At 43.6% G+C, this 23,741-nt stretch overlaps 1 protein-coding gene across 1 annotated transcript in view; it reads right to left on the bottom strand.

The window, feature by feature from the left end:
- The window catches only part of gfra4a (GDNF family receptor alpha 4a), a gene marked incomplete at both ends in the record, with an annotated part of 278,845 nt that overhangs the window by 39,940 nt on the left and 215,164 nt on the right, over window positions 1–23,741 (bottom strand). Inside the window, 3 exons of the mRNA XM_080751113.1 lie at window positions 7,159–7,293; window positions 13,924–14,033; window positions 17,889–18,228. Of these exons, the coding sequence (XP_080607239.1) occupies window positions 7,159–7,293; window positions 13,924–14,033; window positions 17,889–18,228 (585 nt within the window). The remainder of the gene's footprint in view (window positions 1–7,158; window positions 7,294–13,923; window positions 14,034–17,888; window positions 18,229–23,741) is intronic.

Raw genomic sequence — 23,741 nt, 5'->3', positions numbered from 1 at the left:
GTAGACGTTTGTCTTTGATCATAATAATCTGACAACATGACACAACCAAACATAAACTACTACGCAACACAAGGATTCTCCTTTATGCGACAGCAAGATACCTGCTGCAGTTTATAAGTGTTGCCATTGTAACGTCATTAATCTGCCACCAGCACTATGACTCAGACTGGAGGTCTCCTGTGATCGTACTTGTCATAAATAACCACACACACACTCACACAAATACAGAGAATCTTCTGAATACTGGCAATGTTGGTTTGGAAATGGAGTCATTGTGACATTTTTTGGTCCGTCACAGCTAATTTATTCTTTACAATGATATTCAGCCATTCACTCACACAATCACATACTGACAGCACAGCCAAGAATGCAAGGCTCATTGGGAGCAGTTAGAGCACATGGTTCTCAACCTGTGGGTCCGGACCCCCAGGGGGGTCCCCAAATTATATTGAGGGGTCCGCAGATGATTAACTTAATGTGCAACATTGTTTTCTCACTCAACAGTAAACAAACCAACATAAAGTTTAAAGCCATACTGTGTAAGATGCCCAACTAGTGGTCATTAGCCCTATAGCAAACCGCGGTCGCGTCCGCGTCTTTCGGACGTTTTTCGTACCTTCAGACCCCCGCGTCTGCCTCCACCTCGCTGAGATCTATCTTTTAAGGGGTCCCTTGTTCCTGTGCGTTCAGTAATTCCAGAGATACGGACTCCTTCACCCTGCCTGGTAGGCGAAATTACCTAGAGAAGGGATGGTACAAACGGGCGACAACAAATATGGCTGCCATAGCGACCCCACTTCAAGATGCGCTGTGATTGGCCGGCAGTTGTATAACCCTCGCTGTGATTGGCCGGTAGTGTGATGACGCAATTTTGGCGCGAGATCCGGTCCACGGCAAGGATCTCAGTTTACATACAGAGAAGGCTTTACAGGCTGAAATTCACGGCGCAGATCTTCTAAAACTTTTGTGATTTAATAGTTAGGAGAATTTTAAGATTTGTTTTATAAAAAAAGTTACATAGTACAACTTTAAGTGTATAGAGTGTATTATGCACATTTCTAAAGTGATAATTTAAGGACTTTTTAGTACCTTTTAGTAAAGTGACATATTAAACATTGGCCCAATTGTCAAATATAAGAGGCAGAAATTGTGAAAATAGCAGATCTACGAGCATGTAGTTCTGCTATTTTCACAATAGAACCGTGTTATACAAAATGTAATGCCTCGACTCTTAGTGCTCATAAGGGTGGGGGGTCCCCAGTTAAAATATGATTTTTTGGGGGGTCGCGGCCTGAAAAGGTTGAGGACCACAGAGTTAGAGGTTCAGGTTGTTGCTCAAGGACACAAAGCATTTCCCAGAAGGCTGACTTTGAGACACAGCCGCCCCACAAACAGTGGTGTAGAGTAACTAAGTACATTTACTCAAGTACCGTACTTAAGTGCAGTTTTGAAGTATGTGTACTTTACTTGAGTATTTCCAATTTCCAAACCTTTTACTTCTACTCCACTATATCTCGGATCCTAATACTGTACTTTTACTCCACTACAATTATTTGAAAACTTTAGTTACTACTTACTTTGCTGATATAAATTACCAGTAAGACTCCCTAATCGGGAGATAAGCGACCGTTGGTCGCTTATCTCCACAAATATCACAACCTCCACCTCTCACGTCATACGGGTAGCCATAGTTACACCTGGAATGTTGAATCTCCATATATGGAGATAACCTACGCATCACACAAAGTCTGACCTCACCAGCCCATACTTGGGCATGGACGACTTATATCTCCATATACGGAGATGGCCATATATGGAGATACGATGACATCACAGAGTCCACAGCTGATGATGTGGCGTGATGTCATACAATAAACAAACAAGCCCTATATACTGATGCGATACGATGACATCACAGAGTCCACAGCTGATGATGTGGCGTGATGTCATACAATAAACAAACAAGCCCTATATACTGATGCGGAGATATGAGCAGGGCAAAGGTGTGACGTGTGACGTGTGACCGACCGACCGACCGACCGACCGACCGACCGACCGACGGACGGCCGGTGGAGGTTTTCATAGTAAACTGCTCCCTGACGGTCGCAATAATATTACCAGTAAGACTCCCTAATCGGGAGATAAGCGACCGTTGGTCGCTTATCTCCACAAATATCACAACCTCCACCTCTCACGTCATACGGGTAGCCATAGTTACACCTGGAATGTTGAATCTCCATATATGGAGATAACCTACGCATCACACAAAGTCTGACCTCACCAGCCCATACTTGGGCATGGACGACTTATATCTCCATATACGGAGATGGCCATATATGGAGATACGATGACATCACAGAGTCCACAGCTGATGATGTGGCGTGATGTCATACAATACACAAACAAGCCCTATATAAAGGGGCAATTCTCACCAGGGAAGAGAGCATTGCCTGGAATGTTGAATCTCCATATATGGAGATAACCTACGCATCACACAAAGTCTGACCTCACCAGCCCATACTTGGGCATGGACGACTTATATCTCCATATACGGAGATGGCCATATATGGAGATACGATGACATCACAGAGTCCACAGCTGATGATGTGGCGTGATGTCATACAATAAACAAACAAGCCCTATATACTGATGCGATACGATGACATCACAGAGTCCACAGCTGATGATGTGGCGTGATGTCATACAATAAACAAACAAGCCCTATATACTGATGCGGAGATATGAGCAGGGCAAAGGTGTGACGTGTGACGTGTGACCGACCGACCGACCGACCGACGGACGGACGGACGGCCGGTGGAGGTTTTCATAGTAAACTGCTCCCTGACGGTCGCAATAAAACATACATAAACCACTTTAGCCCTATTTTATACCTAAGCTGTTTGAAAATAGCAAGCTTGTAGATCGGCTTTGTGGGCTAAAAAAGGCGGAACATAAATAAATACAACAGTTTCAAAATCGCGAAATGGTTGATCTGCAAGCTCATCGTGTCTTGGCATTGTGAGCTCGTGGACAGGCTATTGTCATCTCTGTCGGGTGGGAACCTCATACAGGACCTACTTGTTCAGAAAAGCAAGTTAGCCACTCAATTAAAAACAAATAGGGTTGGGGTCCCATTGACTTTCTATACAGTAAAATAATACACAAAATAATAATCTGCTTCAAATAGCAAGTGAGGGGTCAAACTAGGGGTTTTTCTTGGTGCTGAATCCATTGTAAGCATCTGTTTTGCACAAAAAAACATTGCTTGGGCTAGACAGGCCATCACAACTTTTGTGGGGGCCTTTCTAGCCCAAGGAATGTTTTCGTTGCATTGGATTCAAGCTCATGAAAAACCCCTAGTTTGACCCCTCACTTGCTACTTAAAGGAGATTTATTTTGTTTTATTATTTTACTGTATAGAACTTGCTTTGTGGAAAAAGTCGGTCCAGAGGAAACTTTGTGCAAAATTTGGTGCTTGTATCACAAAGTGAACAATTATCTCAGTAGAGGCCGGGCTACATACAGTATGTCCAAAACTGTTACTTTTCAGAATTCAAATTCAAAAACAGCAAAAGTAACAGATCTACAAGCTCAAAACGTGTCGCTTTTAAAATAAGAGGTTTCTGCAACGATAATAGGGCCTAAGTGATTAATACTAGCCTGATAAATCAGTCCGCACATCACCACCCCCTGTTGGTGGGTGGTGTGTAGTGTGGACTGAACCCAGAGATATTTTATTTTATTTCAAGCTCGTCCGAGGAGCGGGCGAATTGAATGGGCCAATCAGGGCTGTAGACTTGAGGCACGTGGTAGGCTGGTCCGGTCCCAGCCCCCCCCCCAGCCCCCTCCCTTCGGAGCTGTTCTGCCCACGTGAGAGTCCCTAGTGGACTCTGATTGGTGCTCTTGTGCCCACGTGAGCCGCTAGTGGACTCTGATTGGTCCGTGAAAACTGTCATGGTGGAGTCAGACTCGACTCGAATTCTTTTAATAAACTATACAATAGTGCCGTTTCATTACGTTTTAATACCATTTTGCACTAACGTAAACATGCAGTCATATAATATGTTATGAGAAATAACGTATTTTTGCAATTTCACGCCACGCCGCCGCCGGGGGCTCTAAGCGTGTGTGTGTGTGTGTGTGTGTGTGTGTGTGTGTGTGTGTGTGTGTGTGTGTGTGTGTGTGTGTGTGTGTGTGTGACGTCAATAGGCTTCAGCCCGCCCCCGCTGAAGTAGAATCTCTGTCCGAAGGATCAGACTCTAATCCCAAAACGAAGTGTGTGATAGAGTCTGACGCTTGCAGTCAGGCTAGATTAATACTGCATTAATAAGTGATTAATACTGCATTAATAAGTGATTAATACTGCATGTCATGCACTGCTGTGCTCACATATTGTACCGTATGGCCACTTCTATGAGTGACGCCAGCTGTGGCTATATTATGTAAACTAAGTATGATAATTATATTTAATCTTGTGGTCATGTTCTAAACATACAGTTTCGTGGTTAACAGCAGCGGTGTGTTGACTCTGCCTGACATCTTGCGACTGTATGAAAGTAGTTTTATTTTGTACCAGACATGACCTAACACGTTATTTATTCAATCAACCAAACAAATACAGCTGTTCTGCTGTCTGATCCAATGCTGTGTGACAGCAGCTGGACACTTTTCTGTGTTGTGTTGGCAGGGGTGTCGCACCAAATTCTGGGCCCTGGGTACAAGGATTCACCGCGGGGCCCCCCATGAATGTTCTTCATAGGGGGAGGGGGTTTATCCCATTTAGACTGGGAGCGTATTATTACGCATTATGTTGTGCTTTAACTGTTGAAAAACAGCAGATATACAAGCTCACAGCGCGGCACCGAGTGCCGCGCTGCGGGCTTGTAGATCTGCTGTTTTTGAAAAAATCGTGGAAATTTGTGCAAGTCTTTGAATATTTCAAATCCTTCTAAGGTTTTTTGAAAAAAAAAGAAAAAAAAAAAAAAAAATATATATATATATATATATATATTTTCCGGACTATAAGGCGCACTTAAAAGCCTTTAATTTTCTCAAAAAACTACAGTGCGCCTTATAGTCCAGTGCGCCTTATATATGGATCATTCATTGACATAGACATTCCCTTTAGCACAGCTCCATCTGTTGGATGCATAACGCAACGGTAGCGTCTATTATGTGCGCCTTATAGTCAGGTGCGCCTTATATATGAAAACAGTTTGAAAATAGACCATTCATTGACAGTGCGCCTTATAGTCAGGTGCGCCTTATAGTCCAGAAAATACTGTATATATATATATATATATATAAGTGTATTCAAGGACCACAACAGCTTCACATGGTTTTGCAACTCAGTTGTTTCATGCCATAGGACAATCATCAGGCAAAAAGCCTGCAACAACAAGAAAGGACATACATGAGATATGTTTCAATGTCAGTGGTGCTCAAACCTTTTCATGTGAAGAACCCCCAAAATGATATGTATTTGGCCACAGACCCCCATCTCAAAATACTTAGTTCCAGGGACCCCCCCCCAGCAGCAAAATTTTAGTTACAAATGTTTGCTTAAAAAATACATATATTCAAAGATTTGCACGCATTTTCACAACTTTTTTAGTTTTTTTTCCTTTTTTGCCAGATGGCCAAGACATGGCGCGACCTCGCCCTTTAGGGCAAGGTTTCTTGTCGCCCTGAGGCGTCTTACTAGTATGATGTTATTTGAGTGCCCCTGGAAGAAGCTAGGCTCCAACATAGCTTTGTCCGGGACATGAAGCCTGGCCTACATCTTGGCACAAAACGCTCAAAGTTTGTTGTATGCCCACTGCAGGCCAGGGTCACATTGGCCAAGCTTTGCGGGACACTTAATGAAATGAACTCATACAAATATCACTGCTCACTTTGATTTTTTAATTGTATATGGTGGTCTCCTATTGTAGCCCAAGTGAACACATTCCCCCAGCGCCGGCGGCCCGTAAACGCATACTACGCAGTCTGCGTGAGGCCCCGCGACCAAAAAGGCCCCCACCGCCCCCTCCTCTGCAGAAAAGAACTAGTGCTGCACGGTTAATCGTTTTCAAACCGAAATTGCGATGTGAAATCTCGTGATTAGCGAATCGCAAAGACCGCGGTTTTCTGCAAAGTAGACTTCCCAAGCAATATTTTAATTTTAATTTTTGAAATCCCTTCATAATTGATTAAGCAATGATCAAATCAAGCTGTGGTGACTTGCTTTGCTTCCACGCATCGCCGCACCGCTGAAAGTGAATGTGATGTTTTGGCACAGACAGTGGCTCCGGCCATAGCCGTGGGAACTAGGGGTGCTGCAGGTGCTCCAGCACCCCTATGGGGAAGTTTTCATTTTTTATTTAAATGAGAAAAGAACAAATCAAACATAGCAAAAATACGTTGCCTGTTGTTGTCATTTTTTATTTATTAATTTTTATATATATATTTTTTTTTTGGGGGGGAGGCGGAGGATTTAGTGCTATATGTATATTTACAAATTATATAGCCTACTATAATATGTTTCAGATCATCGCCTTGGCATAGCCTACATCTATGCTTATTTGGGGGTATTTGTCCAGTCCTTAGTTAAGTTAGGCTATTTGATGCTACATTGCATGACGATTCTGCAATTTGGCCTATTTATATATAATAAAAAAAAAAAGATACAAAATATTATTATTTTTTTGCGGGCGCCCGCAGGAAGGCCCCATAGCAGAATCATGCTTAGGGCCCCCGTGGGCCCAGAAACGGCTCTGCATTCCCCTCATGAGATGGGGGGGGGGGCATATGGAAAACTCACTGACCTGAGTGACTGACTAATCAATCAAATGGCAGGTGTTGGGAATTTGCCAAATCAAGCTTAGGATGGGGTTGCCATGGCAATCAATTGGCTCATTTGGGCCACGGGCAAAGCCTTTTCAGGTGGTTCTGAACAATCGCCTAGCCAACTGTCTATCTCGAGATACGGGAATTACAGACGTACAGAGAGTCTGTGCATTTATTGTAAGATACATACTGTAGAAGACTGACTCAGGACAAGCCGTTGGTTTCCTTAAGGGACAGCGGTGAAACCCACATGATGACCACTCATACATACAGGAGGAAATGACTCTAAAGCACACAGTCCTGTTTCTAAACTGTCTGGCTGTCACTCACTCAGGCAGATGTTGTCATGGAAGAAAGCCAGGAAGTCGTTGCACTGCTCCCGGTGGTTGCCACTGGCGGTGCACGAGCACCAAGGTCCCACGTTGGACGTGGAGTTGTCCAGGTAGTTAGGAGTTATCGTACTTCCTGGAGGACAGGAGGACAAGAGAGAAGCTTAGAGAGGGAGAAGAGGCAGCAGTGTTGATTTTGACAGCAAATTTCGATTTCGTTTTAGTCATAGTCTTTTGAATAAAATGTCATTTAGTTTTAGTCATAATTTAGTCACCTGAAAAGTTTTAGTTTTAGTTGAATTTTAGTCGACTAAATATCATAAGATTTTAGTTGACTAAATCTACAGTTGATTTAGTCAACTAAAAATGTATTTTGGCAGCCCTAGATGGCATCGTAATGGCTGATTTTATCTTGGTTGTGTGCTGAAAATAGCCGATCTACAAGCTCACAACGCGTCGCAGCGCGACGCGTTGTGAGCTTGTAGATCGGCTATTTTCAGTATGCAACACCTGAGAGCAACCAAACATAAAATAACTCTCTTCTCGACTAGTCCCTCCCTAACGTTTTAGTCTAGTTTTTATTTTGTTGACGAAATAGTCAATATATTTAGTCTTAGTTTTAGTCTACACAGCTTAGTTTTTATATCGTTTTTATTTCATTTCCGTCAGTGAAAAAAACACAGTCGACAAACATTTTTTGTCATAGTCTTAGTCGACGAAATCAACACTGAGAGACAGCAAAAAAACAAAGACCAAATAGACACAAAGTCAGGAGCTTGAGGAGAGGAGAGAGAAATGGAGAGAGCGAGAGAATCGGAGACAGAAGAGACTCACAGCTCTATTTTGATTGTCTTAAGTACCAGCTCTTATGCCTTAACTTAAAGGCCCGTCCATACTGTCTCTGACCACCCAACCTTTCGTCGGAAAAGGTCCGATTCAACTACAAAATGACGTCACTCGCATCTTCTGAAAAGCATTACCCCGAATTAGAGTTCGGAAAGCTGCACGTCGGAAAGTCGGAACTCTCCGACGGAAAGTTCGGTGGTCGGAGACAGTATGGAGAGGCTTTTAAGTTAAGGCATAAGAGCTGGTACTTAAAGGGATATTCCACTTTCAACAGGGAGCAGTGGTAGGGCCTTTCTCCACATAAACACCCATTGTAACTTCAGACTCCATTTTAACCATGATAGATTCATTTAAAACACCCATTATTTTTTCTGGAGACTCATTTTACCTTCCTAATACGTGAGCAGGCCATGTTTTTTCGATAACTTGTTTCATTTATTTTTAATAATTATTTGGAAAAATGGAATACAAAAAGATAATTATTAAAATTAAATGAAAAATGTTATCGAAAAAACAGGAGGGTAGTATGAGACAGTATGAGACACCAGAAAAAATAATGTGTGTTTTTAATGAATCTATCATGGTTAAAATGAAGTTTGAAGTTACAATGTGTGTGTGTGGGGAGAGGCCCTGGGCCTGGAGGGCCTGGTAACATTTACATCAAATATCTAAATATTCAATCAAGCTAATTAAAAACTGTTCAGGGTGTTCATAAAAGCCTGATTAGATGATAAAATTACCAAAAGTTTTTTTTTAAAGTGAACTACCCCTTTAAGACAATCAAAATAGAGCCCCAAGAAGGAAAGAAACAGAAGCACAGAGAAAAACAGACACAGACAGACAGGGAACCAAAGGGACACACAAGAGGACAGGCACACAAAATGAGGTGACCACAGCAGCTGGTTGCTTTTGCACGGTTGCTTTCACAATGCCCTCTTGCTGACCCTTCAATCCCATTGGAAATCATCAGTGTGACAAAACATCAAGCCCCCGAAACACATTGCCACCTCACATGTCACACAGGAAAACCACAGCGTAAAACCGCCAGCACTTATCTGGGCATTTGTCCAGTATTTTTCTACTCTCACGTTATTTTCGGACTCACAGATCCACGGGGGCAGACAATTTGACGAGCTTTGATAAGTGCAGCTGGCCTGAGGGCAAGGTTCATGGGCGGTCAATAGGCACTCCTCAGATGTACAAATTTCCGTTATGCCCGCAGCTTCCCCCCCCCCCCACACTTTTCAACAAAAGGAAATGATTTGGCATCCATTCTTTGGGAATGGTAATACAGCGTTGTAGCTTGTCTTTCTTAAAGGAGTTTGGTGGGAAATCAAATTGCTGCAATCGCTGCGGTGCACACACCAAAAAGTATCTGTTTTACCTCCTTCGATTTTTCTGGGTCTCCGAGCTCTGAACAAACAAAACCTTCCTGAGTTTCACTTATAGTTGAGCTGTCTGCAAAAGGCCAATCACTTCTCTCTCACGCATTCCTCTCGTTCATTCTCTCTCATCTTTTTTTCCCCCTCCTAATCTGTCTCCTTCACTCACTCTCGCTCAGCCCAAACAACCTCGTTGTTTTGGGGGTTGTTTTTGGCCAAAGAGTTCTTATCAACCTTTTGTGCACAACAATGCAATCTTTTATTGTATTGGTTTTCTCTTTTACCACTACAATGAGCCGGCGTTTTGCTAAGCCGCTCGCTCTCGCCAGGCTCAGCCGCAATGTGTCAGGGATAATTCATCCTCAAACAGCAGTCGATGCTTGTAATTGTGCTGCTTATAATGCCCGCGAGTTGGATGAGCGCCCTGCCGCTGACTCCATCGATCATCGAGCTGCGCCGCTCGTGACAATCCTTGATTCGTTCTTTTCATGGCTGTTTGGCGCTCCCGTTTTATGCCACCTTCCCTTCACTCTCTGAGGCCCTTATTGTTCCCATCGCCTCCAGGTGATGGGTAGTTGATACAATTTAAATGTTGTTGTTTTATTTGACAGAGACTTCAGGGGACACACCAACGGGTGCGTGGCGTTGTTCCTACGTCCCATTGTTACGACGTCCCATTAGTCCGACGGTACCTAACCTTAAAGGACATTTTTTTTTTTTTTTCATATTTTAGATTCTAATTAGAGAAAAGGAAAGATGAGTGTTAAAATGTTTTCATTTACTGCTTTCTATTGTTTTAGCTATTTTAGTATTTTGAGTATTATGTCTTTTTAGACACAAGAAGCCGGAAAATTCTTTGCTACTATTTACACCAGCCCCCATAAGTCACATCTACCCATGAAAGATTGCAGTGCATCTTGAGAATGGGCTTATTGTGTCTAAAAAGACATATTTAGCCACTTGCATGCATGCCCCCAACCTGGGGGCATGCATGCAAATCAAAATCACTAAACCCTAAGTAAATTAAAACATTTTAACACTCATCTTTTATTTTCTCTAATGACTATCTAAAATATGAACCCTTGTTGTACAAAAACAAAGTTGTCCTTTAACTCTAGCCTCTGTACAACTATGCCTAAACCTAACCCTAAACCTAACCCACCGTCGGACTAATGGGACGTCGGACTAAAGAGCCTCACAGACGAAACGCGATGTTGGATCCGATCAGATCTCGTGCCCGGGGGTTTATCGGTGTTCATTTCAAACGACAGTCTTGAATTCGGGCCCGGTATATCCCGCTGTGCCAAGTGAAATATCTCAGACCATTACAAATGAGACCGACGTCTCGCGATTCTAGCCACCCACGATCTCGGGGGGGTGGTGCCATGAGAGACACGACTAGATGGTTCTCAACCTGTGGATCGGGACCCACAGGGGTACAAGATGTACAGAAAGGGTTCCTTTAAGATGAAACCATGTTTACATACATATATTCTAAGGAAATGGGTTGTGATTTTATAATATTAAAATGACGAAATTAAACAAATATATTCGCTATCTAACGTTCGCACATTGCTGACCATACTACTGTGTATAAGTGTATTTGCCCTTCAACTATAAAATATATATTGTTTTTTATGAGACATCCATTGTAATTAGGCTATGCTCCCAAATCCATTTTATTACCTTCTGTTCGCATATGCAATGAGTCCCGCAGTGCTGCCAATCTGTTGAAGGTGAAAATCATGGAGGTTTTTTAGCGAGGTGAAACGCCATCAAAAGCCACCTCGAAGATGCAGGTTGGAACGTCATTTATATGGAGCGTGTATCACATTATCTGCGGGGATGGGTGACATAAAGTAGCCTACTGGAAATGTGCATCAAATGACAGTGCCGTCGAGCGCTGATCAGCTGCTTTTTTTCCTTTTCTTTTTTTGCGCAGCCTCTTAACAATTAAGGCACGCATGGTGCTTTCTTCAGTGGCAGTGCTACTAATTAAATATTAAAACGGCGAAATTAAACAAATATATTCGCTATAGTCTATAATAAAGAGTCTCTCTCTCTCTCCCTCTCTCTCTCTGTCTGTGCGATATTTGTAGCTAATAATGCAGTAGGCCTATTGATACTTTTACTTAAGTAAAGAATTGGAGTACTTTTTCCATCACTGCTCAAATTAACTGTTCATCAGCGTGAATGCTTTCAGGTGTGTATGTGTATCTGATCAATATAGGAAATTGCCCATTACATCCTGCATGACATCAAAGCGACATGTTGTGTGAAGTCTTGTGAGCATGAAAGAGTTTGAACTTGAACATGTAGTGCGCTACATCGTGAAAAAAGTATTAAGAGTAGACCTAGGCTAGGCCTATAAAAGCCTTTTAAAATGTTATATCTTGCTCAAATTAATCATTACATCATTGCGCGAAACTATAGCACACGCGAGCCCATGGCATCTCACCCCTGGTCAGATCAATAATTAGCGCATCAGTTCCAGGTGGTGGTCGCTGATACGGCGAAGCGCAAATCAGGCTTGTCACTCACACAACACAGCTGCTGACGGCACCGTGTTTTAGACTTTGGTTGGTGTTATTACTGTTATGTTGATATGATTGATCTGAACCAAGCTGGACCCAGTGGATTATGTAGTCTACATGGAAGCACGTTGGCTGTCTCAGCCTGTCTGTCACAGCAATGGATTAATTGGTAGAAGTTGGTGTTACATTCTTCTTTCGTGTATCATCGTCCTTTGCACACAAGTGATAACTGCGCCATCATGACAAAACATTATAAAAACAAAGGTAGGTTGGTAGGCTAGTCTTCTAGGTACTGTGCGCACACTGGCCGCTGCTCACTTTATAGATAGGCTATTATAATTATATATTCAGTTATTTTTTTGGCAAGCGAGACGCGAGATGTGATGCGCATCCAGCAAGACACGGCTGAGAGTGTCGCATCTCCAATATCATTGATTTAATCAAATCCATTGCCTCATCCAAGCTTTCAACCAACTGTCCAAAAAGGAAAAGGCTTTTTGTGAGGTGATAGAACAGCATACACTGCCCTAGCCAAATCTGCGCAGCAAAAAAAAAAGAGAGAAAAAAGAACGCCCGAGTCCACTCCTAAAATGCATCAACCAGCATTTTAACGGCAACCAGCCAGACATTAAACAGACATGAGCTTAATCAGCTAATAGCAATTATGAATGTCCAAACCTCGCCGTTGTGGGCGTGCAGTCGCAGAAAAAAAAAGGTTTAACCTCTCGCTTTTTTTTTTACTGTCCCACCACCTCATCCAAGCATATAGAATAGGGACAGGCCTAGGTTCCTCAATATCATTTAGCTGGGGACCCCCTGGAACTCATTTTAGGGAGAAAGTAAGCTAAAGTAAAAAGTAAGTAGGCTATAATAATAAAAGTGTAGGCTGTTCTATTGTGAGGAGACAGAATAGCCTACACTCTGCGCAGCCTAAAAAAAGGGAGGAGCTGGCTTCATATCATCTGAAGCAATCCCGTGAGCTCATTCAGACGACAATAATTGTAAAGGATTCCTACCCGATGACCCGAGAATATCAAACTTTTTTGATATTATCGTGAGTGCTCCCGACGAGTCCCGAGGTCATAAAAAAGCTAATTAACATAATCCGATCGTGTCGGGGTACTGTTCAAGCCCAAGACCGATTCCGGGGCCGACAAAACGATTTTCCCGGGGGGTCCTCCCGAAATCTGATCGGGGATCCTCGGCCCCGGGATCGGCTCAATGTGAACGGGGCTTAACCTGCCGTCGGACAATCGAGATTTCCCCCACCCCACCAACAGCCCCGGAGTTCTGATATGAATCACAGTTCAGTTGATACGTTACTCCACCTGTCTTTCCTCACCACCTAACCAGGGGCGTCAATTGGGTATGGCAGGGGTATGCAGCTGCCATACCCTGGGTCCAGGGAGGAAAATAAAAGTTGCTTTTAAATATAAATCCATGAATGTCTCTTTGTTTATCTGTGCTGGTTATTATGTTGTTACATTACAGTAAAATAACTACAAATGCAAAATTTAACAAAATGGTCACTTTAACAAGGTATTATGATTATATTCTCCACACTTGTATTCTCCCCATCTTGACAAAATGGTATATTCCCAGGTTCCGCAGGTCAGCTGCACAGGTGCAATGCATTATTATTGTTAATTGTGGCACGTTTACTAACATGCCAAGTTTAGCTGCAGTTCCAGCCCAAGAAACCATAGAAAAATAGAATGTAATTCATAAAATAAATGTATCACGCCTGTCGCTAAGGTATGGCAACATGACTGGTGTCTTGCACGCGCGCCTCACTAGTCATGTTGCCATACCTTAGCTTTTTCTGAACTGACGCCACTGCACCTAACAATTAATTGTTTGAGATAAACAGTGGGAAAACCACAAGAGCGATCTCCAGCTTGGCAGTAAGTATTACATCCCAAAACCAGCAGGGTGAATACAACCCCCACCCACCCACCACCCACCACCAATCAAACACCCTCGAGAGAGAGATCCACTGCTCACCTATCAGTCCGGTGTATGCGAGGAGACATGCGCCGTAGTTGTCTTGCTTGCAGCCGCTGGCAGCCTTCTCCGAGGGCTGGCAGTCGTACTGGAACTGAGCCCAGCGGGACCTGTGGGAGTGATAACATGCCATCCATCATTTACTCGCGCTTGGCCAACGCTGAGAGCCGAGTGCGTGCACGTGCCGCCACCGAGCGCCCAGCCGTTCCCACTCCTCCAGTGGGCTCGTGTGCGTAACCCACCCCCCCACCCTACAGTAGCTACACTCGCTTCCAGGGACGTGCAGAGAATGCTAGAGAGGCAGGGGCTGAAATGGGACGTAAAGGGACGTTTTGGTGAAAACATCTAGCAGACCTCCAAGCTCACGTGACGCGTTGTGAGCTTGGAGGTCGGCTATTTTCGGTGCTTGATACCACACTGAACTAAGCATAATTAAGCCAATACTGGAGATGTGGTGTACGGCATGTATTTCTACACAGAGAGGGCAATTCTTTCAACATAAGATGCTGCATTCAAGTTCAGGAGAGTTCGGACGAGGCAATTCTCTTGAATACTGCCTTCAGTTATGGCACCGAAAGAGGGCATTTACATTTCTTTCACTACAAAAAAAAAACTGCATTCATGGTCTGGAGAGGGCACGTTTTACGGTCAGATAAAACGGCAGGGGCTCAAGCCCCCTTTCATGTCTGTGTGCGCAGGTGGCTGCTCGTTTCCTCTCCACACCGTCGATGCATCACTGAACACCACTCATCGCTCTTTCTCCCCTCTCACCTCCCCCCTCCCCTCCTTCCCTCCCTCCCCACACACAACCAACACACACACACGCACGCACGCACGCATGCACACGTGTGTTCCCTTCCCAGGTGTACCCCCCGATTGCAGTCAGTCATCTACTGGAAGGCTGCCAGGCTGTAAAAGGCTGTAATGAGGGTGCAAAGACAGGGGGCTTCAGCTCTGCTATTATGAGCTCCGGTGAGCTGCTTGCATGCATGCTGGCTTCTGGCACAGGGCCTCCAGATTAGGCAAATGAATTGGCTTGATAATAATGGTAATACCCCCACATCCACCCACCCACCATGTCAGCCACCCCCCCCCCCCCCCCCCCCCCGTCGTTCCTATACCCTACTACCACAGTACCCACCCCACCCCAGCTGCAGCTCATCAGTTTGCAGCCCACCCATATCACGAGAGACTACCGCAGGCTACCGTATTATATGAACATGGCATGATCTTCATCAACATCGTCATCGTCGCACCCTGGCTCTTGCAACCGGCATTTGCAAACGGGAGATTTGCTCAGGATGCTACCACGTCTCAACATCTGCTACTACATTGGTCAATGCACTGCAATAGAGAATAGGGCATTCACCAAATATTCGAATATTCGAATATCAAAGTCACTATTGGACGTTGTTCACTGAAGTTGAATATATTATATTTTTTTAATATATAGTTTATAAAGCTTGGCTAGATAAGAAGTCATAAGAATGAGTTGTTAATGCCCCTGGTGGATGAATTTGTTTATGCGCTATACCAGGGGTTCTCAAACCTTTTTAGCCCGTGACCCCCAAAATAAACATATTTGAACTGGGGACCCCCACCATGACAAGCACTTGGAATTGTAGGTATTACATTTAATGTGACTCGGTTCCGCAGATAAATATTGTGAAAATAGCAGATCTACATGCTCACAACGCCTCGCAATGTAGGTATTACATTTAATGTGACTCGGTTCCACGGATAAATATTGTGAAAATAGCCGATCTACATGCTCACAACGGCTCGCGTTGCGAGGTGTTGTGAGCATGTAGATCGGCTATTTTCACAATGTTCGCCTCTTGCTTACTTATTATTTGACAGTTTGGCCAGTGCTGTCAAATATTCGACTATTCGAATACTTTGAGGTAGAATAATTCGAATACTAAAAATCACTATTCGTGAATGCCCTAATAGAGAGTGTGTGCGTGTGTGTGTGCATGCCTGAGTGTGTGTGCGTGCGTGCGTGCGTGTGTGTCTGTGTGGGCAGCAACAGCCACGGCAGAAGAGGATGAATTATGTGTGATCAATAGCTCTGGCAGTTGAATCTCTGTTATGTGTCTTCCTGACATTCGAGGTGGAACTAGATTAGACGCTGGCAACCGTTCTCTGTTCGGGAGAGACAAGGCCTGGCTGGCGGTTCTCCTCCCCCGTGGGCCTTTAGATAATCACAGCAAAAGCTTTTTCTTAACACTGCATATTTACACCTGGCAATATGGGATCAGTTAAGGCAATAAAGCACACTGAATTGTATTGAAATGATTGAAGAGAGAGATAGAGAGAGAGAGAGAGAGAGAGAGAGAGAGAGAGCAGGGGCGTCAATTGGGTATGGCAGGTGTATGCAGCTGCCATACCCTGGGTCCAGGGGGGAAAATTATGTTGTTAAATTACAGTAAAATAACTACAAAATTTAACAAAATGGTCACTTTAACAAGGTATTGTGGCACGTTTCCTAACATGCCAAGTTTAGCTGCACTTGAACAACCATTCCAGGCTGCCATATCCAGCCCAAGAAACCGTAGAAACGGGGGGAAATAGAATGTACTTCTTAAGGTATGGCAACATGACTGGTGTCTTGCACGCGCACAAAGGCGCACGTGCAAGACACCAGTCATGTTGCCATACCTTAGCTTTTTCTGAACTGACGCCACTGAGAGAGAGCGAGAGATTGAAATAAAACCTGCGTTTCTGTGTCAATAAATAGCCTTGTTGCCACATTCAGAAACCGCTGTTATCTTAACCATGAAGAGGAGGCAACACTTTGCCAAATTGAGCAATGCCAATGATGCTGCTTTGGCTGTAAAATCAACAATAGTTTGAATGCCGCTTAGCAGGCAAGTGAGGCGTGCATCCCAGGTGATAATGACCATGAACCTCTCACAGTACATGAATGCTTTTTGAGTCAAGGTGCCGCAAATAAAAAAAGAGAGCAAAAAAAGACAAAAAAGAAAGAAAACAAAGACAGGAAAATGTTGTCTAACGATACCGCCTCGCCAAATCAGGCTGTGCATGAACATGGCAAAACACAGCAGCAGGCCTACATTGTGAGATTCTAAACAACATTCCACTAATTATCCCCAGAGAAATTAATTTTCAGACACAATAGTGGATAAAAATGGAATATATCAGCTAGTGAGCAACAGTCACGGACACATCTATTGCCAATTAAAAGAATGAAAGGAGGGATGGATGGATGGATGGATGGATGGATGGATGGATGGATGGACGGACGGACGGACGGAATGACGGACGGACGGACGGACGGACGGACGGACGGACGGACGGACGGACGGACGGACGGACGGATAGTACAGACATGGTCAGCAGTAGTAACTTGGTGTAGCCATTACCCATTTAGAACGGGTACACATTATTGTGTATCATTGTTTTGTGCTTTAACTATTGAAAAACAGCAGATATACAAGCTCACAGCACGGCACCGAGTGCCGCGCTGCGAGCTTGTAGATCTGCTATTTTTGAAAAATCGTGAAAATTAGAATTTTGACCCGATTCTATAAGTGTCTTTTGAATCCTTCTAAGATTTTTTGAAAAACCCTATGTTTCTATGTCAGCAATCTGACCAGCCATCGTCAAAGAAAAGGTCCTTTTCACTTAACTGGAGCTCAGTTAGTCTGTTCTTGAGAGACTACTATGTCAGTGGTTCTCAAACCTTTTCATGTGAAGGACCCCCAAAATGATATGCATTTGGCCACGGACCCCCATCTCAAAATATCTAGTTCCAGGGACCACCCAGAAGCAAAATTTTAGTTACAAACGTTCGCTTAAAAAAATACATATATTCAAAGATTTTCACACATTTTCACGACTTTTCAAAAATAGCAGATCTACAAGCTCGCGGCGCGGCACTCCGCAAGCTTGTATATCTGCTATTTGTCAATAGTTAAAGCATTCAATAATCCTCCTCCTACCTGCAAACGTAGTCGGCCCTGCAGACACGGAGCTGAGCCAGGCAGTTGGGCTTCTCCTTCTCCTCGTACGAGCAGGTCGGCACGATGGTCTGCCGGCGTCGCTCCGAGCACGCCGTGTCCGTGCACGGGCAGAACAGCAGCTCGTGCGTGTAGTCCGGCGGCACGCGGTCGAAGAACTTCCTCAGGGCCTTGTTGCACTTGGGCCGGTTGCACGGCCCCGAGCGCGCCGAGGGCTGGATGCACGACGACACGTACTCCGTCCGCAGCTTCTGGCACGTCTCGTCGATGTTGCACGCCTTGGCCGCGTCCAGGCAGCGGTTGACCGTGGTTACTTCCGACTCTGGAAAAGACAAACGGAACAATGCAGAGATATTTACTAAATCGGGGGGTCTTCGACGTTTTCAGGCCAAGGACCCCTTAGTTGAGAGGGAGATGGAGCGAGAGGGAGATGGAGCACAACCTTTTCACCTTTACACAAAAATTAGAATATTGTGTAAAAGTACATTTTCTAGAAACTTTCATATATTTCTTGAAACTTTCATATATTCTAGATACATTGGACATTCAGTGAAACCTTTTTTTGAATTATTATGGCATACAGCTCATGAATATCAAAAGTCCATATTTCAAAATATTACAATATTACACGAGACCACTCAAAACAAGGATTTATAATAGAAATGTCAATCTTCTGAAGTCAGAGTTGCTTTTAGTCCAGTGGGAAGTTTCCAAAGTCTGATTTGGGTGCTATGGCATCTGCAATGCTTTTTTACACAATATTCAAATTTTTCGAGAAGGATCTGTATAGTTTCATCGTTTGACAGCACAATCATCAGTGTATTTTGGATTCATGTCAATTTGTGTTTTCATATATTTAACCACTTGAGCCACGTCATTACCTGATAAACTTGACCTTTCACTCTGTACTGAGTGTGCTCTTTTTTCACCTCTTTGCCGAAAACAGCCCATCTACAAGCTCTCACAACGCCTCGCAGCGCCCATGCTGAACTTGTTCGTTCGCCGGAGAAAATGAAGACATTGTTGTGCTGGTTACTAACACGATCAGTTATGTACTTACAGTTGATCATACACAAGAGATGGTGATTTAACACCCTCTGGCCTCTGCTTCATATTGCTACACTTTTATGCAACCATGCCACTTTAATCATGCACATGAAACCGTGATTTTATACCTGCTCAGCTGCAACTTGATGTGATTATAGCTGACGCTCTGTCATTAATTTCTTTAACCACATCACTTTAATCATGGACGTGAAACCGACTTTGTACCTGCTGCTATTTGTACACGCTGGATATATTTCCCACCTGCAAAGAAGCATTTCTGCCTTTTATAGTTATCCATTGCCATTTTCTTTTTATCATGCACCTCATGTAGACCGGAATTTGCATATCATTTTGATTTGACTGTGCCTTCCTCTTATTTGACTTGCTTCTGTGTTCTACTCTCTATTCTCCTTCCCCGTTCAACCTCGCCCTGTAACTGCAAATGTTTGAGAGCTCTTGTACACCCTGTAATTGTACGATGTGACAATGAAAGATGATTGTGATTTTGTGGTACAGTGGGTTGTAATAAAGTAGGACCCAAAACTCAACTCGACAGATTTAGAGACCCGAAAAAGTAGGTGAAATTATTTCTCACACACGCTCCATGATTACAGTTTCAAGAAAGGTAGAAAGAGAAAGAAACGGAAAAACAGGTCAGCTACAGTACCAATACCGGTATGATGAGCGGTGTATGACACTGTATACAGCAGGGTTCCCCAATAGGCGGCCCGCGGGCCATTTGCGGCCCACGAGGGGCTACTGTCTGGCCCACATCAACCCTAGTAATAATGGTGGTATATGAGCAGCAACAACACTAGTATATCGTCGTTGTCGGGTGGAAATCTCGTATCTCCAAATTTGTACGTTCTTTCGCAAATCATACAAGGCCGTCGCACAAAAGTAGTGAAAACAGCAGATCTACAAGCACACAACGCCTCGCACCGCGAGGCGTTGTGTGCTTGTAGATCGGCTGTTTTCACTAGTTTAAATCATTTTTAAATGATACATTCAAAACAAACCTTTTTGGACATACAAGATTTTCACCCGACCACGACGAAAACTGTCGCTGGAGTAGTGGGAACGCCACCGTCGCCCCCTGCAATGTTGTGGCCCTCGGCTTGGTACCCTAGACATAATTCGGCCCTTGGGGAAAACTGTTGTATACAGTATATGTACATAAGTTACATGGTTAGCAGTGGAATGAAGCAGTTAAAATAGCAGCAGAAATGTATGGAAGGTGCATGGTGCGATGCGAGGCGTTGAGTGCTTGTAGATCTGCTGTTTTCATTACTTTTGTGCGACAGCCTTGTATGATGAAGCAGGGCTTTACTTTGTGAAAGAACGTACAAATTTGGAGATACGAGATTTCCACCCGACAACGACGATATACTAGTGTTGTTGCTGCTCTTATACCACCATTATTACTGGGGTTGGTGGGGGCCAGAGAGGTAGCCCGCCGCGGGCCGCAAATGGCCCGCTGGCCGCCTATTGGGGAACCCTGCTATACAGTAAAACCAAATGAAGTCCAATTCAATGCAATCACAACTTTCACATTTTCTCCTTGTGTTCTATAATAGATTTGTTTGTGCCGTTGGCAGGAGATCCAGAATTGTTCAGTGCCTGGGAGACGTCTGCACAGCAAGGGGGCACATGTGCACAGTAATCTTTTCTCTGTGTGTACCTTGGTTTGTTTGAAGATGTTCTCCAGAGACAAAGAGAAGCCACTAAACAATTTGGCTGAAGATTATTCCTTTTTTTTTTTTGTCCTTTTGTGCTAACCATATTAGTTTATTTACTCCAGTTGAGAGCAACAGGATGGTTGGATTTTGAATTCATGATGATTTCAGAGCTGCTTATTGGATACACAAGAGTGGGCAGTCAACTCCTCTTTATGCTTATTCTTTCCTTATGTAGGTAGAGTTTGTAGAAAGCTGTGAGAGAGCTTCAGTATCGATTTGATCCTATTCTTTGTGTGGTTATGTCTGCATTTTCATTCAAAAAGGGATCTTTAATTTGCATTCCCGCCAACGTTGATACATTGGTATTGTTGTCAGCACCGCATCCCTATGTAAATGTAGGGAATATGGGAAATGGGACAGATCCATGTTGATGACATGACTTTAGAGATACTGTGTACTGCTTTGTGTGATTTTAGGCCAAAATCTGTAGGAGCAGTGTCCAAAAATTTGTTTTGCAAAAATCTGCCTGATTGTGGCGCTAGAAGAGGGTCATCAGGAGCAGAGGTTGTGATTTGCCGTCCAAGGAGTGTGTGTGCAAAGTTTGACATGGATAGGGGCAACTTTTCCAGAGATAAGAGTAGGGGCAAAAGTGTGACGTGACGTGATGTGACGTGATGTAACGGACAGAGAGACAGACGAGGGACAGACAGCCAGTGGAGCTTTTCATAGTAACTTGCGACCTGATGGTCGCAATAAAATCCATTTAGTTTTAGTCATATTTTAGTCATCTAAAATGTTTTAGATGTCGACTAAATGGGTGCAAACTGCCTTGATGGCAGGCAGGAGGCTGCTGATTAAGGACTGGAAAGCCCCGTCTACACCAGCGCTGTCCTACTGGGTTACCGTGATAGGCCAACTAGCCGCTTACGAGAGACTGTCATATAGGCTACATAACAAGATGGACTTTTATGGGCTGAAATGGGGACACTACCACCTACAGTACATGTGTCGGGACTGTGAGGCGTTCCCCGCTCATGTGCGAGACATGCCCACTGATAATCGTGTTCTGACTGTTACTTATCGGTTTAACTGATGTGCTCCACAGTACCCCTATGCGTTTGAACCCCTATTTTATGTTTTTGTTGGTTTGTTGTTTTGAGTTTAGTTCTTGTTGTGTTTTGTATTTGTTTGTGTTATGTGTACCAATCATAAAAAAGATATTAGTAGACTAAATCTAAAGTTGATTTTGTCGACTAAAATATATTTTGGGAGGCCTTGATGGTGCCGTAATGCCTGAATTTACACTTAGTTGCATGCCGAAAATAGACGATCTACAAGCTGGGCGCAGGGCGACTCGTTGTGAGCTTGTAGATCTGCTATTTTCAGAGTGCAACCAAACATAAAATGACACTAGTCCCTCCCTAAGATTAGTTTGTATTTGTTGACGAAATCGTCAACCTATTTAGTCTTAGTTTTAGTCATCGTAGCATAGTTTTTATCTAGTATTTCTCCAGTATTCGTCAGTGAAAAAGGGTAGTCGACGAACACTTTTCGACACTGATTTGATTCAGGGACTGTCATACTGTGCCCTAATTTGCGATGTTACACAGATGTAAGCACACACAGAAAAAGAGAGGTGGAATCTCTTCATCCTCGCTCTGTGGTTTGAGTGAACCAAATCCCAGGCAATGTTTAGCAAATGTTTCCAATGCCCTAATTGGAGTCATACTGACTGCTTTATCAACACCTCGATCTCTTTCTCTCCTGTCTCTGTCCCTGGACTTAAAAGATGCAGTGTTGTAATACAGCTACAGAAAAAGATAGATGTCCTTTCTCTATGAACTAAACCCAAATGATGATTGTATGCATTGGGCCCTAATGTAATGAATAGAACATGAATGAGGGGTAAATGTTGAATGAGTCAAACCTCTGAACGTGTTTCAGCCTAAGTGTGTGAATATTTAATTGGTCTGCTTTCATGTGGAGCAAGAGTGCTGGGAAAAGAACAGTGGTCTGTTTCCGTTAACTCACAACAAGACTACTGCTTTACTACCTACCTACCTACCTACCTACCTACCTACCTACCTACTAGGGGTGTAACGATATAGTAACTGAATCGAAAAATCGATTTTAATTTGCAATGATCTACTATATCGTTTGCAAAAGCAAAATATTGTACCGTTTTGGCTTTGTATCGGATCGGATCGTTTTAAAATGCAGTCATCGGTATCGAATCGTTATGCAATGCAAATAATTGATTGTATGGAAAGTAAGTATTTTGCCTTGTATTTGGCAATTTTAAGAGGGAAAATGAAAAAGAGGGGTCTAATTACCTTTCCATTCCATATAGCTACTCTTGGTCTATCGATATAGTGTAATCTCTGTGTTCGTGTCAAGGTGGCTTTGCTAAATAGTTACTATATCGATTTTAAATAATTGAATCGAATCGTATCGTATTGCCACGAATTAACCAATATCGTTCATGTATCGTATCGTTAACCATGTATCGTGATGCGTATCGTATCGCTGTTAAAATGTATTGTTACACCTCTACTACCTACCTACCTATCTATCTACAGTATGTTCATTTCCAATCTACACATCCATCCATCCGTCCGTCAACTGTGGGTGTATTAGGTTAGCAACCTCATGCACAGCACTCGCGAGAGGGCACCAACTCAAGCTAGAACAGATACCCTCAGAGTCTCCCGAGAGGGGGGGAGTATGTGAGACTCAACAATACAAACTTAACGGTTTACAACCAGTAATTAATCACAGCTAAGGAGACGGCTCACCTAAACAACATCAACTGGGGAGGCATTGGAAGTAACGTGTCACTGCAAGAAGATCTGCAGGAACACAAAAGGCATCAATACATCAAGCCAGGACCAAGTGTGGAGGAGAGGGATCACAGGTGCAGCGCGCAGCTTCAGCAGCTGGTGAGACGAAGCTCCAGGCAGGAATAACACCACAGTACTGGAGATCTCTACGCACCTGTGTCACCTCAAGACCTCAGGAGGGACCCACCCACTACCTCCAGCCTCTTGTTGGTTTAAAAAAAACAATAATTTATGGAGCCGGAGGGAGGAGTTTAGCCTTGGCCAGGAGG

Source organism: Nannobrachium achirus, assembly GCF_963921795.1.
Source record: "Nannobrachium achirus genome assembly, chromosome: 20".
Classification (NCBI taxonomy): Eukaryota; Metazoa; Chordata; class Actinopteri; order Myctophiformes; family Myctophidae; genus Nannobrachium; species Nannobrachium achirus.
Note: the sequence above shows the minus strand (reverse complement) of the source record. Positions and strands in the feature narration are given on the sequence as shown.